The sequence below is a fragment of the Hippocampus bargibanti genome, linkage group LG08 (genome assembly GCF_051943395.1).
Source record: "Hippocampus bargibanti isolate YZ-2025 linkage group LG08, ASM5194339v1, whole genome shotgun sequence".
NCBI lineage: Eukaryota > Metazoa > Chordata > Actinopteri > Syngnathiformes > Syngnathidae > Hippocampus > Hippocampus bargibanti.
In genome coordinates, this window is record NC_142741.1 from 182,676 (window position 1) to 204,114 (window position 21,439).

A 21,439-nucleotide genomic window follows, 5' to 3' on the forward strand; every position below is an offset into this window, starting at 1 on the left:
TAAAACCGGATTCACACAATATTACTTGACGGTTTGAAACACAAAACATTATGAATTACAATGTGAATGGAATAGCGACGGTTAAAAAACGACAAGGTGACATAAATCTAACCCGCCAGTGCCTTGCAAAAACTGCGAAATGCAGGCAGAGTGGGAGCTCACGATTTCAGTTCCCGCGCCACACTCCAATCATCCAATCCCCTCCCCCTCCCATCCCCTTTCGGGTCGTGCGCGTGCGCAAAGGCTGTCGCCAAACTGGCAATTAAATTGGCCCCATTAGGAATCGACGAGCGACAAGCGACAAGCGTTAACCTTGGCCCGAGTGACAACATCTGCCGTTTAGCCTCACGTTGGGACGCCAGAGTCCAACCAATCGCGGCGCTCGGAGGTCCGGTCAAATATTGAACGACCGGGTGACAGTTCACCATCCATTCTCGGAATTAAAAACATTTGTTTTCTGTTGCGGCGAGGTGACGGCAAAGAACACGGACGAAAATGGTCGATTATGTGTGACGAAGGGGTGCGTTCAAGTGCTCAATATGGCCGCTCCAGGTGGCTTCAAGTGATCGATCGAATCGGAAGAGCGTCGCGTCAACGACATTTCCATGGCGTCAGTGAAGGCAGCAGGGAGGGCTGACTTTGCTCAAGGAGGTTTTTGTGTGTCCGCCCCGCAAGAAAAAAAAACACCATCCTGTTTTGCTTTGGCGATTGATCAACATCAACAAAAATAAAACAAGAATGTTGTTTCCTTGAAAGAGTTAGTTTTGGGAGGCCGAATTATGTCAAGGTAATGACGCAGCTGCAAGTCCAACGTATGTTTAACACCCCCCAAAAAACGGATTTTTCGATGAGGACCCCTAAAAAAGAAAGGGTGACGGTCTAACTCGACCACTTGGGCTATGAAAGGGAGGATGAATACAATTGACAGTCCATTGAAAAGGTTCTACTCCAAAAGAAAAACGTCTAAAATAACATGAAGTGATGCCCGCAATAAAAAGCGAAGTGCAAGATTAACTTACTATCCAATAAACCCTCCAGTATGTTTTGTTTTATGTTAGTCGCGTTGGCTACTTTGAAAGGAAGCTTTTTTTTCACATTTTTGTATCCAGAATCACTTCTAATGAGCCAAAGGAAAATAAATGCACGTAAAGGCAAAATCAAAAGAACCGAACATGAAAACTCAAAAAGGATTGAAGATTGAAGGAGAAATTGTTTATTGATGAAAAAACATCAATTCGGCAATATTTCATCAAAGGGATTGATGTAACACTCACCTTTCTAAAACGTATCAATTGGTTCGGTCAGTGTTTTCACGCCGGGTCTTATTTTGATGAGAAAAAAAAAAGTTCCACAACATCTAACTTGATCAGTGACTACTTTTGAGATTATTTTTAGTAACACATTTAAAGAATTACAAGAAGAGTAGCACCAGTTTATTTTTCATAATTTATGAAAAAAATACGCTGAAACGTTTTTATTGTTATGACCATTCATTTTCTTTGCCCTTAGCTGTTGATGAGCTTGATAACACCAGACTAAAAATACAATTAAAATATAAAAATAACCAAACATTCCCCATGGGGGAGGTAATATGTGATGTGTCACTGGAGCTGGACTCGGTAGGCACATATGAGGAGCTTCACCTGAGGAAAGGCAAAAATTCCGCACAATCACAAGGTATGAAAAGCCTACCGAGATAGGTACAAAAGGGATACGCTAACAGTTGTGATGCTAACATTCACGTCCTAAAAGCCTTCTCGGCTCTGTGTAAGGCCAAAAATGCTATGAGTTAGCGGACTAACAACCCTTGTGGGTCTCACAATATAAATTCCACACAAATTTTGTGTTTTAATAGATAGATAGACGGACATTAGTGTGCTTGACTAAGCCGGCCGGGTGGAACAACCAATATGTTGACTGTATGCAAGCATGGAATCAAAACGACCTCGAACATTTCAGGCTTCACTGGAAAATCACTACAAGCTAATTGCGCTAATGCAAAGGGTAGGATGCTAAAAGGTGGTCACCTTGGCTGATGGTGCCTCGGCCAGTCGAATGAAAAGTTTGTTGTTTCCCACGACGGGACTGAAGGAGTAAATGAAGTGACTGTCCTGTCAACACACACAAAATGGCCTCAAGTTAACATCACCGCACAAAATGGCCGAAAGCAGTTTTGCTCCATTTTGTGCGGTGATGTTAACTTGAGGCCAAACGGACCAGAAAGACGGGCAGCTGGAACTTGTCGTTGAGCACCACGGCCTGTACGCTGCACGGGCCGCCTAGACGGGCCGTAATCTCGTTGCGGAAGTTGGCGTGGAAGACGAAGAGGAGGATGCCCGTGCCTGCGGAGGAACCACACAATGCTAACAGGACATTCGACAGGGAAAACTAGCGTCATCATCAGAATAATAATAATAATAATACTTTTTATTTCAAGCGCCTTTCAAAGCTCTGAAGAACACTTGACAGTCACAGACAAGCAGAGATACAAGCATAAATAAAAGACAATTATAAATAGAAACAAGAGATAGACAGAAAATAAATGCCATTTTAAAGACAGTGATACCTCGGTTTACGAACCCCTTGGCTTACAAACTTTTCGGTTTACTAACGTTAAATTGCTGAAAATGTAACCTCGGCATACAAACTATTTTTCGGGAAACACACAATGAGTGATGTGTCGTTCACGAACGAGCCCGTTCTCCTAACAAGAAAATGGCAGCCGACTTGCTTTTATCCTCTATTCCCCGCCCCCAGTCTTCGGTTAAAGCCACGTGATTGGCCAAGAACGCAGCACTGAGGTGTTTTTTTTTCCGGATTAAGGAATTTCCGTTTGACAGAATTCCTTAGGAGAGAGACTTATGACAGTCTAGCTAGATAGCAAGCTAGCTACTTAAGTATCTATTGGCTATCCATTAGCTATCGATTAGCTGTCTAGCTGGCTCGCTAGCTATCGTTTAGCTATCTAGGTAGCTATCTATTAGCGACTGTATACTATGACTGTAAAGTGACCGGGAGAGTTTTGAAAGTTGCTTCTAAATAACATGTATTATTCTTATGATTACCATCTGCTGGTGGTTGAGGCTTGTAGATAAACTCAGTGGTAAAGTCGGGCCACTCGCACAGCCGGTGAATAGCCAACGGGAAGACGGGTTCCAGGAGAACCAGCCGGTTCTCAAAGTACAAGCGGGCAGTTTCCTCGGCCACGCTGGACAGCCTGTTTGGAGTGATGGTTTATCAGAAAGAGTCACATGCTGCTTCACGAGGTCTGGAAAGAGACTCACTCACATGCTGGTGTGATTGCTGATAAGGTCGCACACGGCCAAGTAGTTGTTCTGCTTGGCCAAGTAGAAAGCGCTGGTTTTGTGCTTGGATTGGATGTTGCAGTCGCCGCCCTTCTCCAGCAGGAGGCGCACAATGTCGGCGTTGCCGCGTTTGCATGCCTGGTGGGTGGGCAACAAAAGCAAACAAATACATCCAAGATCATGTTAATGTGACTGTAAAGTGACCTTGAGAGTTTTGAAAGGCGCTTAGAAATCAAATGAATTATTATTACAACACCCTCACTCACATTGTCCCACGCTAGCTACTTTTTCTTTTGTCTCCTCCTCGGCTTCACACTAGCCTGTGGTGGGGTCTTTTACGGTCCCATAACAGCAAAAGTACTCCACTCGATAACAAGCCACGTTGGCACTCAAAGAAAGGAGATGACGAAAAGGAGTCTGCCGAAAACTAGTTCGTCTGCCAACATTATACGTTTGCAAATTTAATGTCGGTAAGGCGAAAAGTTGGTGAGCTAAAGCGTTGGTAAGCTAAGGTATCACAGTTCTATTTTTTTCTCTCAAGTCGTTACTCTCTACCAACGCCGACATCCGTCGTACAAAACAAAAACGTGGAAAAAGCGATCCTCACCTTCATTAATGCCGTCTCGCCAATTTTTGTTTGCGCGTTGACGTACGAGCCGGCTTCCAGGAGGATGGCGACGGTCGTCACAAAATTCTGAAAAAAGAGAAGAAAAAATGAGTCCTCGTTGATCGCTTATGATGGAAGCACAAAATGCAAACGTTGTCACCTTCTCGGCGGCGTGCATCAAGGCCGTGGTGCCGTTATGCTGTCGACTATTCAATCGGACGCCCTTCCTGATTAGCAAACGCAGGATGTCGTCTTGACCGCCCGCCGCCGCCAACATGCTGAGCGACATCCCGCTGACGTCCTGCTAGCACCACACCGGATTAGGACAACGCAATCGCTAGCCGGACAAAAGGTAGGAGACGCTTTTTTGTTTCAGGCAAAAACTAAACAGGGCGGGGTCGACAGGTCAACACCAGAAACGTTTTATTGTACAAGCACAGGTTCTAAGTTTCCTTACGAGACATTTTCATCAAAGACCTTAAACTGGGGCTAACATGTACAAACATTGAAAAAAAACAACATTGCTTTTTCGCTGGCTATTACCATCCACGTTGGAAGAGCGTGTGACGCTTGTAAAAGGGAAGGCAAAGTGAAATGTGGACCACCACAGCACATCTACAATAAGTCAACGGGCTAAAATGAGCTAATTTGACATGGCGGCACAATTACGGGGGTTAGACAATCTGGTCAAACCATCACAAGTGATGGCGGACAAACGCCTGATGAAAAAAAAAAAAAGAAAAACGACTTTGATCCAAGGTCAAGATTAAGATTCGATTAATCGGGGGAGGGGGGGGGGAACTCGATTATGGACAGATTGGATAGTGTTCAAACATGAGAGCTACATCAAGGAATGTTTCACTCACATTTCGCTCCTCATCCGAAAAGCTTCATCAACGAACTAAAGTTGCGCTGGTAACTCTGGCCATCGATCCCAAATGGATAGGTCAGTGCTTAAAGGTTGGGAGAGCAGTGGACCGCTCCCTGAAGCCAATCTGACTACCTCTATTGTCTATCCCTGGCTCTGGTTTCACCCCATTAGCCAATCTGATTACCTCTATTGTTCTATCCCTGAAGGGCACAACTTTAGTTCGCTGACAAAGCTTTTCGAATGAGGACCGAAACGTTCAACACCTTCAAAGAAGTACAAATGATGGCAGAAGAAACCTTTTCCTCGATGGACCACTTCTGTACGACTGACAACTTACACAGACTTACTTTCATTTTTTCTCCACATTTTCCGTACACGCTGACACTTAATGCACATTGAAAAAAAATAATCTAAAAATGGATTATTGAAATGAATATGACAACAGAGTGCCGCTTATACACAGGCCAAGGGGGGACCTCAAGGCTAATTTATGCTAGCTGTGTCTGTAGAGTACGCATTGATCCAACGTCGTTGTTTGTTTCCAGTTCCTTCTACATTCCAAAAGGATTTTTGGGGGGTTAATCGAAGACTTTGAATTAGTAGGTATGAATTTGAGTCCAAATGGTTGGTTATCAATACCTATTCTACAAATGGAAGGCCATCAGAGTCCGTAGGGGTTCCAGCTCACTTATGACCGAAAAGGGCAAGCATTCAAGAAAATGGAGAGATGGAGGAACAATTTCCCGTTCCGTAGCAGCTCATGTCAATCCACTTCAACCAAGGGTATGTGGCCAAACCAAACCTTTTCCAAGTCCCATTACACCCCTAGCAGCTTCGGCTACGGCGTGCCACTTAAGGACCTGACCTGAACCGTAGGGTATGAATCGCGAAAACTGTACGTTTGTATCCGGTTCCTAAACTCTTGCCGGAAGGTATGCCAACATAGGTCGCGCTACAGCGAAAGGTAAACCGGACCATCGCACTCCGCGTTGGACGCCGGGGTCTCCAGTTCCTCTTTGCGTTCTTGCGTTAGTTTTGGCGGAGCTAGCACGAGACCTCGTCTCTTCATGGACTGAATGTTGTTGTGGACAAAATACTTGACTTCCCTCCATGTACGGCTATTCAAATTGGGCTCGGCCGCCATGCACGCCTCGCAATCCTTTTTCCCCGGGACTTTAGCCAGTTTGCGCAAGTCTCCAAACTGCCGCCGGACGGCCGCCTGTTCTTCGGCGCTCCATAGCCTCTTGTGCCTCTTCTGGGGTTTAGTGGTAGGTGGGGTTTGTTTGTGCGGCGCCTCCGCTTGAACCGAGGATGTCGGTGCGGCCTCGTCGAGAATTCCGCCTCTGTGGACCGTCGGGACCACCTGTGCACTCATGGAAGTCTGATTGGCGGGGTAGGAAGGCACGGTGGAGTGATTTAGGGCTGCGAAGGAGGACGCCATCATCTCGCTTCGGTCGCTAAAGGCAGAGGAGAAGGCGGTAGAGAAGGCCGGGACCATGGACGAACTTGGAGAGTTTAGTGGCGTGAATGTGGGAAGCATAGAGGTGCTGGGAACATCGAAAGCGGGAAGCAGCGGGGAGTTTAAGGGGTCGGCGTAGTTTGAGCTATTTGACGAAAAAGAAGGAGCCACGGGATGGATGCTATCGGTTTCCGAAGCATAAACGGGAGACATGAGTGCACTGGTGGTGCTGAGCGGTGTGAACGTGGGCACCACTTGAGTGTCGGTGGCGTTCAGTGGCGCTAGCGTGGACATCAGCGGCTGAACACTGTGGATCGGATTTGAATTCGGGGAACATAAGGACATGTAGCTTAAAGGCATCTCCGGGGTGTACGAATTTGGCTCCCGCGGCGGAACCGCCACGCAATCCTTTGAACCCTCTCTCAGGCGGTCCGGAAGCACCGATGACACGCGACGACCCGCATCGTCCAAATGTCTCCTTTCGACTTCTTCTATGCGTTGCTTTGCCTGTACAACTTTGCCTTTTCCGGCCTCCGCGTGTTGCTTACTACGCCGACGCACGGTCTGGATGCTGTTATGCACGTAGTTTTTCACATCGGTCCAAGATCTGCTGGCCAGATCGGGTTCAGCGGTGATGCAGGCGTTACAGTCCTTCTTCCCCGGAACCTTCATCCTTCGTATGAAGTCAGTCATTTGACGTTTGACGGCGGCTTGCTCGCATTCGCCCCACGGTCGCCTCTTCGGGGCGGCTTTGGGTGGCGTTCCTAAAAATAAGACATCAATCGGTTGGTGAAATATCGAAAGAAAAAGATCTGAAGATCGAGGACAAACCCGCATTGGAGCGCGGTAGGAAAGGCGGTTCTACATTGTTAGCATTTAGCGAAGCGGTTTTATTTGACTCTTTGAAAAAGCTCTCCGTGACCTATTTGTTCTATGGAAGGGACCCATGGGGCTCTTCGGTATCTACGAACACTAAAAGAGGCTCACCGTTGCTGACCACGTTGGCTGGAATGGTCCGTCGCGTGCGGTCCAACTGGTGCAAATGTTTACTGGCCTCCTCCAATAGCGACGCATTTGCGGACAAGGCGTAGCAGTCCTGGATACTTTTTCCCAGCAGCCCGGCCACTCGGTTCAAATCTCCCTGGCGGAGACTCATGAGTTGCCAGCAGCAAGCGATTTGCTCCCTGAGCGCCGGCGACAAGAGTGCTTCTGGGTTCCTCACCCCGCATTCCAGCGCCGCCCTTCGGAAGCAATCCAGGCCTCGGATGAAGGAGTGCCCTTCGGTTCGGGCAAAGAGGTACGGGTTGCTGTTCAACACCCCGGCGTCTTGGCGGTTTTGCACCAGCAGATCCAGCGACAAAGTCATCTTTTCCGTGAGTAGGACGAGCATGTTCCTGCCAAACTGGCCTTCCAGTTCCACGCGAGTGAAGTGCCCGCAAACCTCAAGTTCCAGTTTGGTGCATTTCTTGATTTGATCGGCCGAGGGGATAAAAGAACCCCGGAGCTTTTTGCAGGCGTACGTTTGCAAGAGAAGTCGTCCGATGTTGCCCACGCGCGTTCGGTTGAAAAGGCAAACGTCGGCCAACGTGGCTTCGCTGAGCTTCTTCCAGTTTGCCACGCTGGGGTTGAGCCGCAGCCCCCGTCTGGCTTCGTCACCTTCATCGGCGATGAACCGGTGGAGTTTGATCAGGTCCTCCGTCACGCCGGACGCGTCTACTTCTCCCCTCCGGATCTGGATTTTGGAGGCTGAGGGGGCTGCGGACCCGCGAGAAAAGCGTTGGCTCCATTCTGTATCCAGTAAGTGTATGAAGGACCTCAACTCGCCCTCGCTCAACCCGTCTTCGGTCGCGCCACTCTCGCCCAAGGCGATCTCGGCGGCCCGTTTTAAGGAGTAGCCAATTTTGGACGCCAGGGAAAAGGTTTTGAAGCGGCTGCAATTGGGATCAAAGCCGCTGGCTTTTTTGGCCCCCTCCACCGCCAACTCGAATCTTGATGGGAGGCAAAGTTGATGCAGATGGCGCACGCCGCTGTCCAGCTCGTTGACGGCGATCATGAAACGACCCAACTGTCGCATTTTCTGTCCAACGTAGGCAAACTGAGGCTTGTCGTGGCCGTATTTGGCCAACAAGGTGCTACCGAATTTGCAAATGAGCGGATCGTGGATGATATGTCTGGCGATGTCGTCCTGGTGCATGGTGTGGATGATCTTCCTGCAGCCGTCCGTCAAGAATTCCGATCTGGGTAGTAGCAGCGAGGCGGAGCTCGGCTCTGCGGTTTCCACGTTGGGAATTTGGGAAGGTTTGTCGTCATCCTTCCTGGATTTGCAAGAGCGCTCGTGACGCCACAAGTCGATTTTGCGGTAAAAGGTGAAGCAGTGCTGGCAAGGGAGAAAGTCTCGGACGCATATTTTAGTGGATTTCCCGTCCGTCGGCGTGAGCAGTTCTCTGTCTCCTCCTTTTCGGAGAGTTTTAGCGCGTTGCTCGTAATTGCCGTTGTCGCGGATTTGATCCAGCAAGGTCTGTCTGACTTTGGAGCCTTTTGGGAAGTGAATGGCATGGGACACGTCCGTTTCATTGCCGTGTTTCTTCTCCAAGTGCTTTTCCAATTGGCTGAAAGGCATTTGGCAGTAGAAACAAAAGTGTTTTGGACACGCTTCCTCTTCCTCTTCCTCATCCGTGCTGGATTCCGGATGGACAACCTTCCTGGCCATCCGTTGACTGGAACGAGTCGGCTGTTTAGTTTCAAGGGTCTTCCTCCGGCAGAATTTTGGCACTGTGCCGTCTTCTTTTACGGTCTCCTTGGGTGGAATTGGGGCTAAATTGGTTCTCTCGTCACTCCTGGAAGGTTGGCCGGTTTCTCCTGCTTGGTCGCAGTCCCTCAAATTGTCATCTTTGGGGCCCTCGGACCAAAGAGTTTCTGGCCCTTGAGCCGAACTGCATTCTGCTTTTGACGGACCTATCTGGAGGTTTTCATTCACACTGGCAGTCCTTTCCTCTTGTGGTCCCTTTAAAAAGGGTGAAACCGAAAGGGTCTCTGTGCCCTGACCCGAACTGCAATTTGATTCCTGCGCAACTTTCTGGAGGTTTTCGTTCACGCTGGCAGTCCTTTCCTCTTGTGGTCCCTTTAAAAAGGGTGTTTCAGTTCCCTGACCCGAACAGCCCTCTGACTCTGGCGAACCTTCCTGAAGGTTTTCCTTTACGTTGGCCTCTTGTGGTCCATTTAAAAAGTCAGAGCAAAAACTCCCATCCCTTGGACTCCTGTCGCCAGATGACCTCTTCGCAACCAATGTCGCACAAGCCTGCAAGAGAACAAGTAGACGTATAAGACTGGCCGCCAAGAACCAAAAACCCGCCAGCGTCTTTCCACTTCAACAATCATATGCACATGTCTCCACGGTCGCGTGACTGCACCAGCACCTTGGCGTCGCCCCGCCAACGCTAACGCTAACGTCCCAAGCTTTTAACCAGACTCGCTCGACGTCACCCAGAAATGAATCCAACCAGAAGCAACACATCTCTAACAATCGTCGGGAGAAAGACCACGTCACCCATTCCAGGACAAGTTCATGGCTTTATTGGATCAAGCAGCGTGTTGACACGGTGCAACTGACAAGCTCGTCAATGGCGTGATGAGATGCTGACGATGAAATGGGACAGAATAGAACATTGGGGTGTTTGACTTTTGCAACTACAGACCGTTTATCAAGTTAGGGTTCCGATGGTGATGGGGGATTGGTGCGTGGCACATGTGCTACATGATTATGGAAGATGATAAGTGCTCTTATGTGGTGTGTACCTGCTTCTTGTCCACTTTCTGGAGTCTTGCTTAGATATCTCGGTCGCCTGAAAACACAGACAGCGTCAGAGAGTTCCGACAGATTGGCATTGGATGCAAAAATGGTTGATGTGATTTGAGAAGGTAGGATAGAGCGTTAGCAGCTTGAAATAAGGTTGAAATCTGACATTAGCGCCCCGTTAAATGAGATTTTGGGGTCCTTTCGGTCGTGCACTACAAAAAAACGTGAACCTAGCCTGTTAAATTTGTCTTTAGACAGTTGTTTATCGAGTAATGGCAAGGTGTTGAATTAAAATGTGTAAAGTATTAATTGTGCAATGTAGTCTAAAGGCGAAGAGGGACTCTCAAAGATCGCTCAAAACAGTACGTAAAAATGAGTTTGGCGAATAATAGGAGACCGTAAAGTCATCGGACTCGACTGGAATATGGCGAGATTTGAAGCAGTTCAATATAGGGTCTGTGCGGCACACGGGTAAGCAAAAAGAACTTGTGGAATGCAGTCCAAATCTTGTGGGTTGTAAGAGCAGGCCACACCAGTTGACTTCATACAACACAGGGCTAAAGAATTTGTCTCAACAAGCAAATATGAATGTGGTGATTCTCGGCAGAAATATCTGATGTCATTCAATTGGACTGGATTGGAACGGGAGTTCTAGGTTTGACCCCACGCAACAACATTTGTTCTTCCCTCCAAAACGGTGAAAATAAAAGGAAATGAATTCAACAACTTTGGGTCATCAGATGTTGTCTTCTTTTCTCTCGAAGGAAAACAAATTCCAAATTTGAATCAAATTTTGGACATTTGGAGCTTTTTGTCTTTTTTTTGCCATTACTCTGAGAAACAACCGTGAGGGAATCCACAACATGGTTATCAATATACAGTGATACCTCAGCTTACCAACGCTTTAGCTCATGAACTTTTTGCCTCGCGAACATTAAATTCGCGAGCGTATAGTCTTGGCTGACAAACTAGTTGTCGGCGGACGAACCAAACCACACGGCGCAACGGTGGCTGGGGGACTAGTTTTTGTCAGCCCCTTCTTTGACATGGTTTGTTATCGAGTGGAGTACTTTTGCTATTGTGGGACTGAAAAAGACCCCATCACAGGCTAGTGTTAAGACGAAGAGGACACAAAAGGAAATTACGGTCGAGCAGAAGAAGGAGATCATCGAAAAACACCAATGAGGTGTGCGTTTGTGTGACTTAGCATCCCGGTACCGGTATGCTACGTCGACCATTGCTCCGTGTGCCGAAGGGTGTTTCTGTGTTGTCTCAGCAACGGTCTCAGGCAATAGAAGGGGGTTGAAAAACTTCTGTTAATTTGGATTAACGAAAAGCAGCTAGCGGGGGACAATGTGAGTGAGGGTATTGTCGCCGAGAAAGCACGGCAACTTCACTCGGATATCATCAAGAGGCAACTACATCAACAACCATCACAAAGGTCAATAAAGTGACTTCATCATACAGTACAGCTTATTGCTTTAATTACAATCCAATAGCACATTTATTATACATAAACTAAGGTAGATTTTCTGTACTTTTAAGGCTTATTTAGTAGGAAATGATGTTTTATGGGGACCTGGGAACGGATTACTCTCATTTCAATGGTTTCTTATGGGATATAAATGTTCGGAAGACTAACCTTTCGCCCTACACACACACTTTCTGGGAAACAATGAAGTTGGTAAGCTGAGGTACCACTGTATTATCAATGTAAACAACAACAACAACAACAACAAGAAAGGCTCTTACCTGGAAAATGTGTCTCCGTAGGAATGGTTGTTTCGTCCTTAAAAATCTCAACCAGAACCGATCTTGCCAAAAGTGAAACTTTGACAATGAAATGACTGGAAATGATCATCCGCCGAATTAGAATAAGAATCCATCGGCTTTGCGATGAACCATAATGACGACAAATTTAACGGGAAAAAAAACGCAAAGGGTGAACACACTCATTCACACACCGGCAGGGCAACCAAGGTGCAAAGTGCTGAATCGTCCTACACGCCATGTAGCAGATCAACAACCAGCAGCTAAAATAAACAAAAACAGCCACATTTCACTCTGTTGCCATGATTATTTTTTCTTTCTCGTTGACCCCATTGGATTAAAACTCAGATTCATTCATTTGCGTCAGAGCAACAACACTTTTAACCCATTCGCTGCCATTCCCAAATTTATCCGGGAATTGAAAAGTGTGACGTGGAGCGCTATTCGCGATTCTGTTGGGGTTTTGGTTTTTTTCATGCTTGGGTGCCGAAAAAGCACTGGACAGATCTCTGTTTGTTTGTTTTTTCCCCCTTCCACCAGGGGGCAGCATTTGCCGTTTGTCCATGTTAGCGCTTTATTCCAGCTTTAGTTGTTGTTAAAGCGCTATATAAATCAATATGTATTGCCCTAGAAGGGAAAAGCCGAAACGAAAAGAAGAAGAGTTTGTTTTTATAGTAGTTTACAAATGACCTTATTTTTTTATCCAGTTTATGCTGTAGAATAGTTAAAACGTGCTTTTAAAAACTAATTTTTTTAGACTTGAAACAGATTTTAAAAAATTCCATCGATTATAATGGAAAGATATGTTTCGGTTATGGAACAAATCGTTTTTCGGACAGGTTTCTGGAACAGATGAGGGTCGAAAACCGGGGAATCACTGTTGTCCTTTCATAACTTTGCTGCTGTGTTACTTTACCCGGTAGAGTGAACAGCTGGCGCGAATGGCTGCCGCTGCTCACCCGCGGAAAAAAAATCCTGTGACTGTAAAGTATCCTTGAGAGTTTTGAAAAGCGCTTAGAAATTAAATGTCTTATTATTCTTGTATTTTGTACAGCCGCCCCCATTTCAAGCTCAGATAACTCAGGATAAATAGAACTTAAGAATGAACTCTTTTTCGTCAAAGGTTTCTTTGGCCCAATTGAATGTTGATGTCGTCCTAAAAGTCAATATTTTGTGGCTCCTGCAATTCAAGTGACAATGACAATTACCTTGGCACGGGAGTGGACACATTTTTTTGCACATCGTCTGGCAGGGAATGAGTTAAAGATCACATCAAAGTGTTATGAAAGCCGAAATTAGCAGGGACAGACCCGGTGACCCCAAACAGGATTATTGGGATTGAAAATGGAGAAATGAATGTGATTTAGACTGAAAATGCTCGTTGGTATCCAAACTCACCGTGATACTCTTGAATCGAGCTCGCTATCTATTAGCTATATGGCTATCTTGCTGGCTAGCTATCTAGCTGGTGGACTATTAGCTAGTTAGCTTTTTATTTATTTGAGTTATTCCGGGTGAACGCCTGTGGCTGCCGCTGCTCACCCACAGAAAAACTTATCGTGTGACTGCAAAGTGACCTTGAGTTTTGAAAGGGGTTTAGGAATGAAATGGATTCTTATAAAAATAGAAAGTGTTGTATTTTTTTGGGGTGGGAATAGAATGTAGTTTCAATGATTTCCCTGCGGTGTAGCGCTAACACGCTCAAATCAAGCCGTGGCTGCGCGCTGGCTTTTGTGTTGACTTGTGGCAAAATCTTACCTCTTGATCCAAATTGTACTCCTCTTTGGAATTGAGCGCCAATTTCACCGCCACGTAATCTCCGCTTTTCACGGCATCTCGCAGCTCGCCTGGAAAAGATGACATATTCAAGTCACAACATTAACACCGTGCACGCTAACAGCTAACAATCCGTGCGACGTTGCTAACGTGCTAAGGCTGCATACAATCCGCGAAAGGAACTCAATGGTAATTTCACAATTTACCCCAGAGTTGGGTAACATTGATCATTTCATTGTCATTTGACGGTTGATCAAACGCTAACATGCTAACAATGGACATGCTAATAGAGAATTTTGAAAGGCGCTTCGAGGTGAGATGTATTATTATTATTATTATTAAAAATAACTAGCTCAATCTCTATTTGCTATACATTTGCTATCTACTTAGCTAACTATCAATATGCCATCCAATTGCTATGTATTAGCTAGCTAGCTAGCTAGCTAGCTATTTGCTATCTAGCTAGCTATCAATTTGCTATCCATTTGCTATCTATTAGCTAGCTACCTAGCTGGCTATCTATTTGCTATCTGGCTGGTTAGCTATGTAGCTGGCAATCTATTAGCTATATGGCTATCTAGCTAGTTAGCTAACTGTTAGCTATCTATTTCAGTTGCTTTCGGTTGAGTCCAACGCTGGCGCATGTGGCTGCTGCTGCTCACCCGCACAAAAAAATATCCTGTGACTGTAAAGTGTCCTTGAGAGTTTTGAAAGGCGCTTATAAATGAAATTGATTATAATAATAATTATTATTATTATAATAACAAGATCCAAGACAGATTTTTAGGTGTTGCTATTCAAAATAACAACTGTTAAAATGCGGGTAAGTGCCAAGACTGACTTGGAGATAACGGGGGGCCCGACAGGATCTCGTCATCTCCGTTCAGATGTTTCTGGAAGTCGTCCAGGGTCATCCAGTCCAGATTGAGATCCATTCCCAAAGTCAAGGTGGCCGCACCTTTGTCTGAGTGGGGGAATTGATTACACCTTCAATCCATTCTTATCAGCGCAAACTTGACATTCTTTGCGCAATTTTGGATCAAATACCCACCATGCAACTTTGTGCTCATCACCTAGAATGGAGCTTTTTTTAAGAAAAATAAAAACAAATAAAAATAATCATCCATTGGATTTCAAAGCGCCTTTCAAAAATCTCAAGGTCACTTTACAGTCAGAGGATACGCTTTGGGTACGCGCCAGCATGTGGCTGCCGCTGCTCACCCACAGAATAACTGATCCTGTGACTGTAAAGTGACCTTGAGAGTTTTGAAAGGCGCTTAGAAATCCAATGGATTATGATTCTTCTTCTTCTGAAAAGTGTCCAATGACGATGTGAAACTCACCGGATTTGTCCGTGGACTCGGTGGGTTGCTGGTCCACATGGTCTCGAGTGTCGCCGTCTTCCTTCTTTTTTTTGCGCTCTTCTGGCGGCGCTCCCTTTTTTTCCCAGCCGGGCCTGGTCTGGCTCTCCTCGGGCTTCTCCCGCCGCTGACGCCAACTTTCTTCCTCCAGCTCGTCGCTGTCCAGGCTGAAGCCGTGACCCTGGCCCGATCTGGGGACGGCTGGGCGGACGTCATGGGGGACGTTATTCGGGGAGGGCGGAGACAATAATATAATATAATACATCCTCATTTTCATTTCATTTACAAGCGCCTTTCAAAACTCTCAAGGTCACTTGACAGTCACTGGATAGGTTTTTCTGTGGGTGAGCAGCGGCAGCCACACGCGCCGGCGTTCACTCAACCTGGAAAAAAACTCCAATAAAAAGCTAGCTAGCTGTTAGATAGCTGATTAGATAGATGGCCAGCTAGCTATCCATTATATAGTTAGCAGATAGCAAGATAGCTAGCTCGCTAAGATAGCTAGCTGGATATTATTATTATCATTATCTCTTGTTTATAATTATATTTTATTTATGATTGTATCTGTTTGTTTTTTTCTATGCTTGTCTGTGACTGTCAAGTGTCTTTGAGAGCTTTGAAAGGCGCTCAAAAATAAAAATATCTTCTTCTTCTTCTTCTTCTTCTGAATCAAATAGTGAAACTAGGAGAGAGGCGTGCTGCTTTTTACCTTCGGGCTGCTTGGACTTTTCTGTTCTTTCGGGTTCTTTCGGTGCGGGAGATTCTTTGACAGTTTTGATCTTGTCAATCTTCCCAAGGACCTGAAAGGGAATTTCCGCTTCCTTAACAGCAGTTCAACTTTGTTTTCATGAGCGCTGCGGCAAATTAGCAGGAGAGCTAACGATTACCGTATGTTCCACACTAAAAGGCGCGACCAAAAGTCCGCTTTCTTTCTTTTTTTTTTCAAAAGGTGACCGTGCGTGCGCCTTATATATAGGAGAACGCTTCAAATATGTCATTTGTTGAAGGAGCGTCTTAAAATCAGGTGCCCCTCATATATAGGAAAAGGTTCTTAAAGACATGATTTTATGGACCATACGGCGCATCAGATTATAAGACAGATCTTGAATGAATGCCACAAAAACTTTTTCCATAAATAAAGGCGCATGGTCAGCGTTTGAAAAAAAAAAAAAAAAAACGCGCGCGTCCATCGGGCTAGCTAGCTAGCTGGCTAACTAACCTCTTACATCACAGGTGTCACAGTCACGGCCAGGGGGCCAAATCTGGCCCACCCACCCCATCATTTTATTCGGCCCGCGAAAGCAAACTTTGAAAATGAAAAAAGAAAATACGGCAGGGTGTTTGGGACAAATGTGGCAACCGTGTCGCAAGTACCTTGGAGGGCTTGCCGGCGGTCTTGTCCGCCGGCACCCTGCGGGGCGCGCGGTCTTTGGCCGCGCAGTTGCGCAGGAAGGTCTCAAAGAGGTTGGTGGATTCTTTGGCGTCGTCTTTGGCCGCCTCGTCCTCCCGCGCTTTGGCGGCTTTGCCCTCCTGGTTTTTGCTCTTGCCCTTGCGATGCAAACCCGAACTATCGCTGGAGTCCGACGAGGGCGGTCCGGCGTCCTCGCGGATCTTGGAGGCGCTCAGCGACTTGAGCTTCTCCTTCGACTTGCTCTTCTTGTCCTGCGTGGGCTCTTTGGGTTTGTGTTTGGACTTGGAGCGGTGCTGGTCCACCTGAGCCTTGTCCTTCTTGGCCGACGAGTCCGACAGGCCTTCGCTGAGGTCCTCGTCCGAAGACGCCATGCTGTACTCCCTCCTGCTTTTCTTCTTCTTGGGTTCTTCGCCGCCTCGGTCCTTCCTGAGCTTGCCGTCTTTGGTCTTGTCCTTCTTGGGCTTCTTTGGCGGTATCTCATCTTCGTTGTCCGGATGTTTCTTCATCTCAAGCGCCTTCCAATCGTCATCCTCGTCCGTCTCCGGAGCAGGTAAAGGTTTGACTTCATCTCGCCACTTGTCCTTCTTTTTCTTCTTCTTCTTTTCCTTGCGAGGAACTTCGTCGTCGTCCTCCTCCGGCTCTCGAAACTTCTTCTTCTTCTTCTTCTTGACGATGATGATCGCATCGTTGGCGCGCTGGTCCTTGTCGCTGTCGCTCTCGGAGTCGGCGTCAAAAACGTCGCTCTTGGTTGGAAGGGACTTGGGGGAGAAAAGGGAGGATTGATTCAGCGTTTTTGACCCTTTTAGTCTGACAGTGATACCTCGGCTTACGAACGCTTTAGCTCACAGACTTTTCACCTCACCAACATTAAATTCGAGAGAATATAATATTGGCATACCAACTAGTTTTCGGCGCATGGACACCAAACCACACAGTGGAACAGCGCCACGGTGGCTGGCGGACTAGTTTTCCACACCCCCTTGGAGTGCAGACGGGGTTTGCTATGGAGTGTAGTACTTTTGCTATTACGGGACCGAAAAAGACTCCACCGCAGGCTAGTGTTCAGCTGAAGAGGACACAAAAGAAAAGGGCGGTCGGTCGAGCAGAAGGAGATCATCAAAAAACACGAATGAGGTGTGCGTTTATGTGACTTAGCGTCCCAGTACCACTATGCTAAGTCGACCATTGCTACCATCCTTCAGTACAAGGAAGCTATTAAGGGTGTTTCTGTGTTTTCTAAGCAATGGTCTCAGGCAATTAGAAGAGGTTGAAAACTAAAAAACTAAAAGAAAAAAAAACAAAAGCAGCTAGCAAGAAACCGTGTGAGTGAGGGTATTATCGCCGAGAAAGCACGACAACTTCACTCGGATCTCATCAAGAGGCAACTACATCAACGACTATCACAAAGGTTAATAAAACCACTTTGTTATACAGTACACTTTATTTCTTTCAGTACAACACAATAGCCCATTTTTTGTACACAAAATATATAGGTCTATTTTGTGTAGTTTTAAGGCTTATTTAGTAGAAAATTATGTTTTATGGGGACCCGGGAACGGATTATTCTCCTTTTAATGGTTTGTTATGGGAAATAAATGTTTGGCAGTCACACTTTTGGCCTTACACACACACACACACTTTCTGGGAACCAATGAAGTTCGTAAGCAGAGGTATCACTGTACTTGTATGACTGTTTAAACATTTGAAAACAAATATTGATGATAACATTGAAAAAACTGACTAGTATTGGCTTTTTGTCCTCGGGTTCCTTTCTGATTTCTGTCAGGGCCTTCTTGTACGCCAGCAGGACTTCTCGACAGTCTTCCAGGTGGCCCTCCGGCTCCCAGGTGTCATCATCGGAGCAGTAACCTTTCCAGCGCACCCGGTACAGCACCTCACCCTGGAAAAACAAAGAAAGAACAAACAAAACTGAAAGTAAACCCCAACAAATTTGGAAATGGCGCTCGTGTGACACTTTGCAATTCCCAACTAAATAGCTAGCTAGCTATTTATTTGAGTTATTCCGGGTTGAGTGAACGCTGGCTCATATTGCTATCTATAAGCTATCTATCTATTTATTTGCTATCTATCTAGCAAGCTATTAGTTATCTATACGCTAGCTAGCTAACTTTCTATCAATTTGAGTTATTCCGGGTGGAGTGAACGCTGGCTGCCGCTGCTCACCTGCAGAAAAACTGATCCTATGACTGTCAAGTGACCTTGACAGTTTTGAAAGGCGATTAGAAATGAAATGTATTATTATTATTATTATTATTATTATTATTATATTAAAACATATTGAACGCAGCGCTGACATGCTTCACAACGCAGGACGTTTCCGGAACGGAAATGAACAGAAGAAATTGTACCATCCGAGAAAATTGATTGAATGATTAATTGTTAGATGCGGGGAAGAAAAAAAACACCCGAACACAAGTATTCCCAGCTTCTCTTCTCCATTCATCAAGTCTGCGGCTGGATGGATGCATGGCTTAAGGAACTGTCGCGGCTTGTATTTGAAGCAGATTTACAGTACGTCGGACAGGAGATGTGTGAACAATAACAGCATAATATAATAACATTTGTCCACCTGCCAACCAAACCCTCCCCCCTTCTTCTCACTGCTGCGTGTGTCTGTAATTCCCCCCTTCCTCCTCAACAACGGATATCGACCAATCACGTGTGGCTTTAACCGAAGACCGGGGGCGGGGAATAGAGGACAGAAAAAGTCGGCTCCCATTTCCGGCTCCTTATTGGGAACCGGCTCTCTTCGTTCGCTTCAGAGATCCGGCTCGTTCGCGAACGACACATTACTACTACTTATCGGTATGATAGGATTAAAACAACGCTCGTTACGAATATGCTATAACTAGCTAGCGCTTCTGGCAATTTAGGACGTGCTTTGATGCGATGTTAAAACTCCTGAAAATTAGACGCTGCCTTGTTGCTAGCGTGGCGAAAACTGATCCGCAAAGCCCCCATCGTGACTATCGTAAACGGCGGAGACAAGCCGTAAGAGGACGACCGGCTAGGCTCAACGCTAAAGTTAGCCGAATAGCTTCGTCCATGTAGCCTGGTAGCTTCTGAAACTGTAGTTAGCCTGTTATGGTGGTAAATTGTGGTTAGCTTGGTAAGCTGCGGTTAGCTTGTTAGCCTTACCTCCTCCACACGCATATCAATGATTCGCTCGACTTCGTACACGTTCTCCTCCTCGTCCTGCTCGCTGTCCACCGGCTCAGTTTTTCTGAGTTCGCCGTCCATCATCGCGCTCGCTCGAATTTGATTTCGGCGGAGTCCGACCTCGGCGGGGCCGGGCGACGAGGGTGGAAGATGATGGACCTGACTGCGAGAACTGGCTGGCTAGCGGCTAGCGGCTAACCAAGCTCACCCAGAGGAGATCAAGCACGCCCCTCATCTTGTGATGCCTTCACGGACTGTCCGAATCGCACTGCGCAATAGTAGTCAACTTCTTTTCCTTTCGGCTTTTCCCTTCAAGGGGTCGCCACAGCAAATCAGTGTCCTCCATCTTTAGAGGTTTCATCCGCATGTTTGTTTTGGCCAAGCTTTTACGTCGGATGCCCTTCCTGACACAGCCCTCTGTATTTATCCGGGCTTGGGACCGGCACAAGAAGACTTATGTCCCTTTGTGGCTACAGAACAAGCAACTCGCTCAGTAAAAGGCTCCTAAACACAAAATGGTAATAGGCACAGCAACAATCAAAAAAAGCAAAAACTATACTCACCCTTTGATAGTCGTCAACTACCGCGTGGAATTATTTTGACTCATAAAGCTAGAATTTTCAAACGCTGTTTTTTTTGTACGGCAGAAGGGTTTAAATACAAATCTTTAAGGGACAAAAAATACTCAAACGTCGATTAATGTCTCTTAAAATAATCTGTGACAAAAGTGCAAATTGGAAGTAAATAAGAAACGAAAATGCTTTCATTGTTTATTGACACTAATTTGAGCAAGCGTGAATAATGATGTTCTTGATTTATGCTGTTACCCTCCTTCCAGGTGAGGGCGGTAGTGAGACTAAACGTTGTTGAGTCTCCGTTTGACGTGGAAGGAAGACGATCACATTCCAAAACAGCACCAAGAAGGTACAATAAACTCAACATTGCTCCAACGCTACTACGGCAAAACCATATACGTCACCAAGTGTATCTTATAGTCATTTGTGTTCCTCGTTTGATTTGCCATTTTATGACTAATAAATGGATTTGAAGGCATTTTCAATGAGCCCAATTGGATTCAGTCTGATGCTTCTTTAGCAAATGTCGCCAATTCAACGCACGCAGATGTAGTTGCGATCCGATAACAGTATGTACAGACAACGAATATTTGAACAAAATCGTTTAGACATTATTTAACCAACAAACAAGACTACAATCACCCGGTTTGGCTGTAGTGGGGAGTAGCGGGCAACAGGAGAATTAGCCTCGGCGCATGCGTACAGTACAATCGTTTAGTCCGTCGACGTATTATGACGTCATGATCGGTATAACTTTGTTTTTTTTCCCGCCTGAATAGTTTTTTGTAAGAAGGAATTATTTTTTTCGAGTAAGAAGACAGTGAAAACAAAGAATTGTCCAAAGACGTATTCTTAATTTTCCATTTTCTATATTTGTATATTTTTGTCATTTATAGTTTTAGGGGATATAAATGGCCTAGTATCAGTGACGTGCGGTGAGGTTCATGGCTGGTGAGGCACTGACGTCATCATAGTCAGATTTACAAACATGAACTCTACAGAGTAGTTTATTCACCATTTGATTGGCAACAGTTAACGTATTTTGTTTAAAATTTCATGTCAGCATTCTTGATATATACAAACGGTAGCATAGAAAAAAATAATTTAAAAAATGTTTTTATCGTGTTACCTTTAGTCCATGCGCCGCTCCTTCTGAAGAAAGGCATGGATAACTTCTTTGTAGAAGCCTTCCTTATCTTTCTTCAGTTTTAAAAGTCTCTCTGTCTCAACGGAGATCACCGCCAGTGAAGAAAGTCGTCCTTGATCAGTCCTGTTGCGACTGTATGTTTTCAGTGCTGAGAATGACAAATTCTCCAGCAACAAATGGG

General features: G+C 45.8%; 1 protein-coding gene across 3 annotated transcripts; it reads right to left on the minus strand.

Moving 5' to 3' along the window:
- Window positions 1–1,196: 1,196 nt before the first annotated feature.
- On the minus strand, window positions 1,197–19,758 carry mphosph8 (M-phase phosphoprotein 8). 3 transcript variants are annotated; one of them, XM_089002500.1, is made up of 14 exons: window positions 19,516–19,758; window positions 18,098–18,256; window positions 16,320–17,114; window positions 15,655–15,745; window positions 14,928–15,146; window positions 14,426–14,548; window positions 13,567–13,655; window positions 4,073–4,213; window positions 3,913–3,999; window positions 3,289–3,443; window positions 3,066–3,217; window positions 2,218–2,342; window positions 2,028–2,111; window positions 1,197–1,643 (listed from the first exon to the last, which is right to left on the minus strand). In XM_089002500.1, exons 1-14 carry the CDS (start codon window positions 19,618–19,620, stop codon window positions 1,602–1,604), a joined length of 2,367 nt encoding a protein of 788 aa, XP_088858626.1. In that variant the 5' UTR covers window positions 19,621–19,758; the 3' UTR covers window positions 1,197–1,601. The 3 variants fall into 3 exon arrangements, with proteins under 3 accessions (XP_088858626.1, XP_088858625.1, XP_088858624.1); XM_089002499.1 differs by having other exon boundaries at window positions 4,073–4,216; XM_089002498.1 differs by lacking the exons at window positions 1,197–1,643; window positions 2,028–2,111; window positions 2,218–2,342; ... (2 more) ...; window positions 3,913–3,999; window positions 4,073–4,213 and adding exons at window positions 4,319–7,006; window positions 7,230–9,540.
- Between the last annotated feature and the right edge of the window lie 1,681 nt (window positions 19,759–21,439).